General features: G+C 40.0%; 1 protein-coding gene across 1 annotated transcript in view; it reads left to right on the top strand.

Moving 5' to 3' along the window:
• Positions 1-10,118, top strand: part of BCAT1 (branched chain amino acid transaminase 1) — a 56,573-nt gene extending 46,455 nt beyond the window's left edge. The window contains exon 11 of the mRNA XM_030960200.1: positions 2,783-10,118. Within this exon, the coding sequence (XP_030816060.1) occupies positions 2,783-2,824 (42 nt within the window). The 3' untranslated portion in view covers positions 2,825-10,118. The remainder of the gene's footprint in view (positions 1-2,782) is intronic.
• Positions 10,119-11,164: the final 1,046 nt, after the last annotated feature.

Genomic DNA, 11,164 nt, shown 5'->3' with positions numbered 1-11,164 from the left:
GAGGCTGAAAAAGTGTGGATTGTTACTAAGCATTATCTTTCTGGCACCTTTTCACTTCACTTGCCTTTCAGCTGTGCACCTAGTCTGTGTTCATCAGTTATGTGCCAGGAGTAAATTTGTTACTCCTGGAAAATGCTGGACTATTACGTATATGCTTAATTCTGGGTTCTCTTCCTTCTTTAAAAAAGAGTAAGGAGAGTAAGAAGACATAATCATTGAAATCCATTTTTAAAATCATTGATTTTAAAGAGATTGATGGTTGCTTCCCTATTAAAAGTCAATCAGTGGTTGCTGGTTGTGTTTCTGCACCTTTCTATCTGTGGAGAGGTGGGCTTATATCCAGAAGGACTTGATGTTGCACAAAAAACAATGCTGTGACACAAAAAATGGACTACATAATAACCTTAAAATGTTAGAGGAGAATCTTTGACCAAGATCTTCTCTATTCTCTACCAGGAGAAAAAAAATAACAGATCTCTTTGCATTATCACTGGATTATTGTCAAGTCATTTGGACAATCTGAGGCTGTAATTCCAAAGAATCTTCCAGTTTTGAAGCATAAAGTGCAATAGAAATATAAGTCAAACACAGCTTTGGTCTTTGTGCTGTTCTGCTGCCTGAACTGGGGCAGTGTATCCATTTCATGTTGAACCCTGGGAATTTTTTAAAAAGTGGAAATTGTCAGCACCACCATGTCCTGCATGTGAACCTGTGACCAAAGGTGCAGGCTCCATAATCCAGTGTGGTTATACCAGTTCCCTGGTGTAGAGTACATGCTGCTTTTATTATTTTCATATTCTCTGAAATATGAATATTTCATATTCATATTGTTGTGTTTCCAAGTCTGGTTTCATGCTGCTCTCCTCCAAGTCTGCCCTGTTCAATGGGATGTCTGTAGATGTGAGCAGCTGCTCAGTGGAACCAGAGCTGGAGTGACAAATTAGAAACTCATGGGCAGAACTGATTCAATTTCTCATGCCACTTGAGAGAGACAGTGGTGGCACTGCAATGCACATTTCCCTTCCTGTCACTGAATGGATATCATGGTTACTAAAGGCTGATAAAGACTTCAAATTAAAGAACATACATTATATAAATTAATGGTATGCTTATGAATGAATTAGTAACAGTACACTCTTCCATAGCTGGTAGATTTAGGGATGAGGTTCTTTTCTCTGGGAATACACTCACTGAAATACCACTCATGTTTCTGTGGGTTTACATCCATGCTTTGAGAATAAACAAGCTTTTGCTGTGCCCTTTAAGACATGGATTAAGCCGCAACTTGGAAGGGATGGATAGAAAATAATATATATGGCTTGTGCTACGTGTTACTCAATACATTTAAACACTGCAGGCAAGATAGCAGGGAAGAGACATTTAATCAAAGCCCGTTTCTTTCTCTGGGCAGTGAAAAACCAGGAAAGGACCACGTATGTGTTAATTTTTACAAAGAACAACCTGGAGGTGGTGCACAGTGGAAGAGGGATCAGATTGACTAGCCTGAGATCACAAAGCCCTTGACAGAATTAAAAATGGAAGCTCAATCTGCTTTTATTTGCAGAAAGAAATTATTTTCATTGTGTTTCATTTCCTCTTAATTCTGGGAGCAGGTGCAAATTTTAGTCAAATGGCAACTCAGACTGGTCCCTACCACAATTTCTGTATTGGAGCATTGGATGATACTGCTGCCTAAAGATAACAAAATTTACAAATAACTGCAGCTGCAGAACAGGAGCAGCAGAATTAATAATGAAAAGAAGAAGTGTGATAAATATGAAGGGCAGTGAGAGCCTTGCCTGCTGGAGTAAGGAGTAAGACAAACCCACTGAACACCATTCCTTTGTGCATCTAGAAGGGTGTTTCTTCTGGCTCATCCTGATTTGGAGCTTTTCCCTGCTTTAGTGACCTGTTACCACTTTTCCTGCTGATGCAGAACCTGTATTGGAGGAACTTCCTTTTTTCCACTCTGGAGAAATTCACTGATCTTTTTTTTAGCCTACATAAAGCCTCTAAAATCAGTTTTCATTTCTTGGTTGAAGGTGTTTTCAAGCTCCCTGAATATAACACTCTAAGGGAAGGGACTCCCATCTGCTGCTGTCCCTCCACCTCTGAATTATTTACCTGCTTGAGCGCTGTGTGTGTTTTGGGGTCTCTCTGGAGCATTGTTTACAGGACTTCTGACAGAGGTTTAGAACGTGGAACCAATCTAGCTGTCAGAAGTGCTGCCTTGGGGCTGAATGCTCCCCTGGAAGTGGATATGGCTGCATGCCATAGGTTGCCTTCATTTCTGCCTGGTGATCCCATTTGTTTGTGTACAGAAAGACAACTTGTTTTATTTTGGATTACATTTCTCCCTAATTGTACTCTGTGGTATTTGTGATGGTTTTATTTCACATTCAATCAGAATGCTGTAATAAAAAGCCACCTTGACAATGAAATAAAATGAAATGTGTTTGTTTATTGGAGCTTGAGCAGGGGCATACTTACGAGTGAATTAGTGAGCAGGCCTCAGGGAGTAACTGCATTAAACTGATGGAATTGAAGCAGGGCTGTTCTGTGTCATCTGTACTGAGTATCAGCTCTGCTCCTTCCTAAACCAGCTATTGTAATATGGGTAAAACAAGCTGTCTTTAGGCAAGTAAAGGCATAAAAAATAATGTAAACTACTATCAGAGCAGTGAAAAGTAACAATTCTAAGGGTAGACCTAAGAAGTTATCATAAACATACACTGATTCTTTTAACTTTTATTCTTAAACTTCATGTTTTGCTTTGTTTCAGTATGGAAGAGAAGAGAGCGACTGGGCAATGCTGGTGTCATGAAGGTGGCAGAGTCCAGAGCCTCCAGACAGACCTGACATCTGAACAGTGACAAATTCTGTAGCTGCCAGTGTGTAGCATAGTCCCAGTATCAATTTGCTCCCCAGGATGATTGTTTCCACAATCTGGCCAATGTGAACACAATCATTTTGATTTCTACTGTAATCCTCTTGGTAGAAGCCTGTCTTCTTGGTAGAGGTGCTAAATGTTAGCAATAGAACTTTCCCAATGGTTTTCTTAGTGCCTCCTTATATACAGTCTGGAAACTTGTAAAATGCTCTTCAACTGCTCTTCAGTTTGGTTTGTTTACTGCCTCCACCAACAGAGGATGTTGCCTGTTAGCTGCCCACAGGGTTCTGTTCACATTATTCTGCCTTTTGCTCTGTGTTTGGGAAACAAATTTAGCCGTACACTCCATCCTTTCATATTCTGCTGCTATGGGAGATTCCTGAGTTTGCATAGACTGGTAGATGCCCTCCTACTCTATCCAATAACTCTGGCCTTTAGCCCAAAATTCTGCAGGATGGTCCCTGTTGGCCTCTTGCCCTTCCCTCTGTGGGGATTTGCAGTGCCTGCTTGGGCAGTGCGTTCCTCTCTGGGAGTTGAGTACATCCTCCTAGACACGATCTAAAAGGCTGTGTCAGGCTTTTAAAAATGAGATAAAAGTTCCCCTTTGGCATAGCAGAGCTGGGCTCTGCAGGCACAGTGTTGCCTTCCAGGTGAGTGTCCACAAAAATGAGATTAGACAACTTTGGCTGTGAATATTGAACCATTCTTCACAGCAACCAAACCTTTGGATTGAGGAGTTTCTTCCATCACCCACTCATGTAATTTAGATCAGAAAAATGTTTTCCTTCTCCCTTTCACATACTCGCTCTATCCAGCCTCCATTGCCACGTGTACTGTAGAAGGGCCTTCCTGTTAAGGAGCAAGCAGTGTTGTCAACAGAACATGTCTGGAAGGAAAGAGGCTTCATTCAAACCCTGATTTCATTCTGGTTAAGCAGATAATTCATAGAATGCTGCTTTCTCACATGCAGCCTTGATTCTTTGGAAGCAATACAGAGCATGTAGCCCACAGTTGGGGAAGTAACTTCTGCAAATGTTCACCAACGACCATCCTGTAATATTTATTAGCTTCTCCTTCTGCACACAGCTTTGTTGAACAGCTTTAAGATACCTCTTGCCAAAAAGGATAACCATATTCTGTATCAATGTTCCAAAGTGCTACTTCAGTATAAAACTGGTAGAACTTTATTGACACTTTATTGGAGTCCTGTAAGAAGTAGAAGTGAAACATTTCTTGTTCTAGTTTGCAGTAGAGATGCACCAGTATTAAGGGAAACATTTAGCACTTTAATTTTTTTAAGACCAATAGTATCTCTCCATGCTTAATAAGTCTTTTGTAGTTACTGGCATTTGTTAACATAGTTTCAAAAGGTAAAATATAATTTCTAGTGGACCATCCATGCCTTATGCAGCTGTTAAAGAGCAGCCTTATGGCTTCCTGTTCATTTTTGGTCACCTTTTGAAGATCCCTCCTTAGCCGTCACTTTCTTCTGCTCCTTCAGATTATTTTTCCTGTCTTTGCCATCCAATCTGATCTTTTAATGAAGAACAGTTGAAGGTTCTCTCTGACAATGTTAAAAATATTGTTAAAAATATTGTTAAAAATTGATGGATCATTTTTTCTTTAGTATACAACTGCAAGCACAAAATGTTGTTTCACTCACAGTAGCCATAGTGTTGTGACATTTGAATTTGTATCCTGTGCTGGTCTTTGTTCAGTATCTTAATATGTGCTATAAGCTGCTGGTAGTCTTTCCTTTTATTTAATTAGATGACTGGAAATACGAACATGGGGAATATGTCAAGGTGCAACATGGGGTAGAGAGTTTTGTCCAATGAGACCAGTATTGAAATTAAAGAGTGCCTTTAACCAGAGTGTGGAGTGGAGCTCTCTGAAGATGATGCAATGAGCGGCCATTTGTGGCTTACTGGTACTGAACAATCTATTCCTTCCCTTAACTTCATCTTTGATTTAGGAGCAAATGGAAAAGTGAAAATATCTAAGTTGAGATGCATGGCAAAGTGGTTGTGCAATACCTGAACATCTCAGCTTTGACAGAACTGATAAATGATAACACATATCAGAAATACCCATGAAGGCCTCAGTATACCAGCAGCAATCTATTCACTAGGCAGAATGAATAAGGACCAGTTAGAAAAGTTACTTTACTGAAATGTAAACCTGAAAGTTGTTAATTGGTTATGTTGTTAAATTGTTAAATTGGTTGCAAGTCATTTAACATGAACCAGGTGGTTTCATTTGCTGTGTTTTGCACTGTTTCCTGCACTGACCAGAGAGACACCTCTGTTTTTTCTGCTAATGGAGACTCAAAATGAGGAGAGTTGATAGTGGAATGACCCACAGAAACGAGTGGTCTTTTCTCCCAGGGAAGAATAAAAACGTGGAGTGAGTGTGTGTTAATTGTTGTCTTTAACATCTTGGTTAATTGCCTTGCTCTGTCTGTGTCAGCTCAAGGCTGTGCCTGTTTCCAAGTGGAATCCAGGGGAATAGGTTTTAGGTTTTAAACTTTGAAACCTAAAGAAGAGAGCTGACAGGTCAGTATAGTACAGGAAATTCTTCTGATGTTGCATGCTGTCCTACTCTGAATTCTGGCAGTGCATTTTATGCCATTAACCAAAGGAAAGAAATAACATGTGTAAATAACAATCAGTATTTGGTATTGCATTCTCCTTGTTTTCACTTGTGAAATTTAGGAGGGAGCTGTGGTATTCCCTGAGCTAGTAACAGATTGTAAAAGAACATCTGTACATCTTTTCTCCATGTGCCCTATTTGTTTAATTGCAACAGATTTACATAGAAAGAGTATGGTACATCATAACTGGGCAATTATCCATTCTTCATCACTTAGTTATGGTTCTGGTAATTGATCATTTAAGACATAAGATAGTCTAACATTAGGGAAATTTGAAACTGTTCAAAAAAGATCAACAAATTAATATTGTTGTGTGATATTTGCATAATTGGCCGCAATTATTTAATGTTTAATTGGGTTGATCAAATGAGATTCAGGCTTTCACATGCTTATGTTTTACAAACACTGGTAGTTTAAAATGATAATACTGAAATCTAATTTTCATATGTTCTTTCTTCTCTGCATTCTTTTGATTATTATTTTCTGTATTGAGCGTGTCCTTAATTTTCAGTTTGGTTAGCATGATTCATGACTAGGAAAAAAAGTCCTTCAAATAACAGAATTTTCATGAAACTGGCATTTCATACAAGCTGTTCTGCTGCCAAGAATTATCGCTTCAGCAACTGGCATTACTTAACCAGATTGTTAACTGCAGTGAGGGCAAATTCCTTGAGAGTTGGCAGGGACAGAGCCAGGTGAGGATGCTGATAAAGGTTCCTGGGGTAGATAATAACCTGTTCAGTCCAGAGCAGGGCGAAGCAAACAGGATTTTTCTGGGTATAGAAGGGAAGAGTGGTAAGACAAAAGCAAGGTAGTGAGATCTCTCTGCCCAGCCATTGTTTACACCTGTTCAGCTGTCTCAAGCCAAAAAGCAGTTATCAGCCACTCCTCCTCCTTGTACACAACCTTTTGTTTGGGTTTGCCCAATTCAACATAGAGATATCACAGATCTTCTCCTGTGTATTAGTTTTATTATTTATCCTTAGGCAGGAGGAATGGTAATTTGGAAAAATGTGACACTTGAACGTCATTTGGAGTGCAAGTTATTTGAAATGTCTGTCTTCCAAGTGGTAGACAGAAAAACAGCTGATCTCAGCACTGCTTAATTAGAAGAGGAGCCCTCTAATGGCCTCTCCAAAGCAATCTGCATAATCCCAGCAGGTTCCTGAGTGTGAGCTGTCAGTGCCTTGCTCTGGATAGAGCACAGAGAGGTGCAGAGCTGGTGGCACAGCCTGGCACACTGTACACTGCCTTTCCCTGCATGGCATCCACCCTGCTGAGGGTAAATTTCAGTGTTCTGGTGGCAGGCTGATGTCCTGAGAGGTGGCAGCTGGAAATGATGGCTGAGCATGCCCTAAGGTGGTTGTTACCCTGGTCTTTGCTGTCTTTCTCTCCCTTTCACGCAGACTTGCACCTTTTTTCCCCAGCCTTCCATTGTTGTCTCATATCTAACAGGGACTATTTCAGCAAATTTGCATTCTTCTTGCTTTTAGCAGTACTGACAGTTAAAAAAACGAACAAAAAAGGCAGTTTCTTCATATTCCAGGTGTTGAGGGATCAGAATTGTGCTTTACCACCAGAACATGTAATCCTGAACAGACTTTGTGACCCTGGACAAGTTACCTGAACTCTTTCTGACTGCAGAGCAGTAGCACTACCACTTATACCACTTCTAACTCTAATCCAAACTTTTGCTTAAAAACTTGTTTCATTACACATCAAATTAAGCTTCCCAGAAAAAGCTTTTTAAGCCACAAGAAACATGCCTTCTGAAGTCCAGTATTTCAAGGATTACATTCGAATAGACAAACTTGGTTATGCAAGGAAAAATGCTATTTAAATGAGAAATACATTCAAGGTTTGCTGCATATACCCATAAACGTGTAACAAATGTAGTTCAGAATATAAAAGTTAGTATACAGAATGATCTTGACAAGAGAATTTCATCTCAGACTGGGCGATCCTATTGGAAAAGCGATGCTTGAAAGAATCATGACCCCTCTACAAATGTAAAGTCGTGAGCATGGGACTGTCTTAGAGGGGCACTTGGTCATGTAGCACTGAGACCTTTTTATCCATCTTGACCAAAAAATTGCTGAACTGCAATGCTTACCAGTTTGGAAATGCGACAGACCTGTTTTACTGTATTTTGTCTCTAATCTCCAGATTTGGAAAAATAATTTACAGGTCCAAAATCATTTAAGCTCAAAAAATTCTTAACAAGTTTTTTGTATTTTTAGCCATAAGAGCAGAAGAGAAGACTGGCATTGCATTGGTGAAAAATATTGTTGTAGCAGTCCTCTTGTCCATGCCTTGCTGTGAGCATGATTCTTACTAGTAGGAATTCCAGGATATTTCCTTTGTGCAAAATCTGAGTGCCATCTATAATAAATATATATATATATATATAGGTAATATACTGGCAAATATATCCCATGCTCCATAAACAAAACTAACTTGGCCATTACCTTGAGCTAGAACAGTCAGGCACATTGGGACTTAGCAGATGAGGAGCAAAACTAAATTAAAACAGTAAATAGATTTGAAATAAGATCTGTCAATAGATTTGGAATTAGTAGCTCAGATACTAACAGAAGTCTCATTAATCATACCAGCAAGGCTAACCCAAATATACTAAAACACTATTTTGGGCACACACAATTATACTAAAAAACTAATGGTAATTATATTCACCAGTAGTAAAAGCATGCTTCTCTCTGAACATGAATTTATACTCTTTGCTTATCTTAAAATTTAATTTATCATATCTGAATTTTACCACAATCCTGCATTTTCATCCTATGCTTTAAAAAGAAAAAGTCTCTTAAATTTCATGTTCATGAGAAGATCTTAAGGGAGATTTTAGACCTTGAGTTAAAATTTTAAAGACTTTAAAATGCCTGCTGGGTAAAGTTAAGGTAGAAACGGGGAAGAGAACTTTGCGCAGGCCTTTGGCTAGTGTTCAAATGGTTTACCAGCACTGGCCATTTTTGGTTTTTACCAAAGAGGTATGGAGGAAATAGTTGATAAAATAAGGTTATTGCTTGTTTTCTAAGCAAGAGTTGGGGAAGTTTCTAAGAGCTGGTTCTCTTAACACTAACTCTGTATAGTTCCTGATTCTGTCAGGCTTAGAGCACTCATTTCAGGGGGAGGTAGAGGAGCTCAGAAGCTTTTCTCAGGTGGTCCTGTCTTGCAGAAACAGATTTTCTGTCATTTTATTATCAAAGTGATCGAGGTATGAACATGGAATCTTTTAAACTTTGCACCTTTTTGTAAAAAATACGTTTTTCATTTTAGAGTTCTGATACAGTGTTGCTGAACTGTTGTCTTTACACTATCGTGTTGCAGTAGCTTACAGGAAGAAAGCAAACGTCCTTATTCTTTCTGTAATCACCTTCTTTGTGTATGCCAAACCCCCTGGCCACTGTGACTTGGTCACCACTGGAATTGTGATCTTCTTGGGTGGAATAACTGCACCCTGCCTGTGCTAAACTGAGTGCTGAGTGCTGGTAGCAAAGGGCAGAGCAGTGAGTGGAAAATCTGCTGTGTCAGGGAGAGGAGCAAGGAGTGAAAATGAAAATACCCCTCAGGCCAGTGAGGCAGGAGGGCAGCAGCACATCATATCCACTCTTGGTCAGTCCGCTGAGGGACCACCACAGGTCTAGCAGGATCAGAGACTGATGTGGGGATTTAAGTTGGTATTAATGCTCTTTACCTGCTTAAACACCTCCATCTGTGCCTACATTTTCAGCTTGGGCCCCTGTATCTTCACTGAAAGCTGCAATGCTTTTATATCTTGTAAAACAGTGGCATATTTGGTCAAACAGCTGATGCTCCAAACCATCTAACAGGTCACTGGTGTATTCTCTTCCCATCATTTGTATTAAGCCCAGTGGTGGACTGGAGCGGCAAGTAGGAGACAAACACACCATTAACACTGTTTTATAGTCCAGAATGTTCACACAGGGTGGATCTGTTCCCTGGGGAGGTGGCTTGGACTCACCTTGGCCACTGGGTGACAAAATGCAGAAGGTTCTTTGCCATAATGGAGACAAGTTACAGTTTCATGTGAAGCTGTTTACAGACAATTCCTGTAGGAAAGCCAGAAGTCCCAATCTACTTGACCTTTGAGGCATTTAGGAGGGTGCAGAAGTGGTTACTGAAATTGTAGTGGAAATTAGCAGTGAGGGAGGGAGAAGTAAACACCTCTGAAGGGTCCCTGTTTTCTGAAATGCTGAAAGTTAACTGGGTATTTTACAAGAATCTGAAGCATATAAAAGCAGTAAAGGACAGATGTGTGAAAAAGTACTGGATAAACTAAAGGAAACTCTACCTCATTCTTCTCTAAAGGTTTTTAGAAGCACAATTAAGAGCTCCTAATGGCATTGTTACATAGTGACCGTCTGGCATGAAGGAAGCACTATATTTGTGTGTCTGTACATCCTGTAAGAACTGTATTTTGCTGGCAGTAGAAACAGTCTATACTATTTGCAGTTTTCCTCCATCAGATCTGTATTCAAATGTTCTGTATTCAAATTCAATGTTTCTGTCTCCAATAAAGGAATTTAATTGGCACCTCTTTGTGGCACGTTATGAAATCATGGGTGTTGAGTACAGTAACTAAATGTAATTATCCCAGAGATGGGAGCTGCTATGAAATAAATTCTTGAAGGCTGGACTAAAAGAAAAAATAAAATCTGGATGAAGTGTGGCATGTAAGAACAGCAAAGCAAGGCTGAAGTGGCATGCACCTACCCTGCCAAGCCTGCAGGCTGAGCCAGTTCTCTCACTTACAGTAAAATGCTGGACAAATTAAGCAGCAAAAGTACCTACCTGCTAACCATGGAGTCATGAAGGAGTTTTTAATATGCCAGGACTGTGTAGCAGTGATTGAATACAGCTCCCATTCTCAGGGTTTGGGGGTGATGAAGTCAAGGGAGAGAATGCCAGAAAACAGCTTTATACTTGGAGCACTTCATAGGGTATTTTTGAACAGTCATTACTCCCAAATATTTTAACCAGTGGGGAGCCTTTTGAAGATGGAATGTACTGAAAATGAGTGTCATTAAAATCTTGACATTTGCCATGTGTGGTGGTTATATTTACAAAAAAACTTTATGTATTCCCCCTTTCCAGGGAAGGGAATACTGTGATTAAAGGTAGTGCTGATCCATGCTGGGGTAAATTAAGCATCAGGGTACATTTTCCACCTGGACTGGTTCTCAGTGACTCCAGAGAAAGCTGACACAGGACACTTTAAGGAGGCTGTAGATAGCTAAGTACTGAGAGTTATTTGTTACTGCTGGGAGAATGAACCTAACATGTCAGAATCTTTTTTCCTGTGTCTTGCCCTCTCCCCCTTTCATCCTGAGGGAACCTTTCTAAACTGACTCCAGCTTGAGCTCCAGCTTTCAAACCTCACCTATCCCAAGCAGTAATAAGTTGAGGACTGATCATACAAGGTGCTGAGTGGGCTTCAGGGATCTTTTTTAAAAGATTTTTTGTTTTTCCTCCCATTTGAAACATGCCAGTAGCTGGCAGTAGCTCTGTCCAATAAAGCACTTGGAGTATCACCACCAGCACTGGGTTGTTGGGGCTGCAGAGTAACAATTCTGAGGGCT

The sequence above is a fragment of the Camarhynchus parvulus genome, chromosome 1A, assembly GCF_901933205.1.
Source record: "Camarhynchus parvulus chromosome 1A, STF_HiC, whole genome shotgun sequence".
NCBI classification, from domain to species: domain Eukaryota; kingdom Metazoa; phylum Chordata; class Aves; order Passeriformes; family Thraupidae; genus Camarhynchus; species Camarhynchus parvulus.
This window is presented reverse-complemented; position numbering and strand designations above follow the sequence as displayed.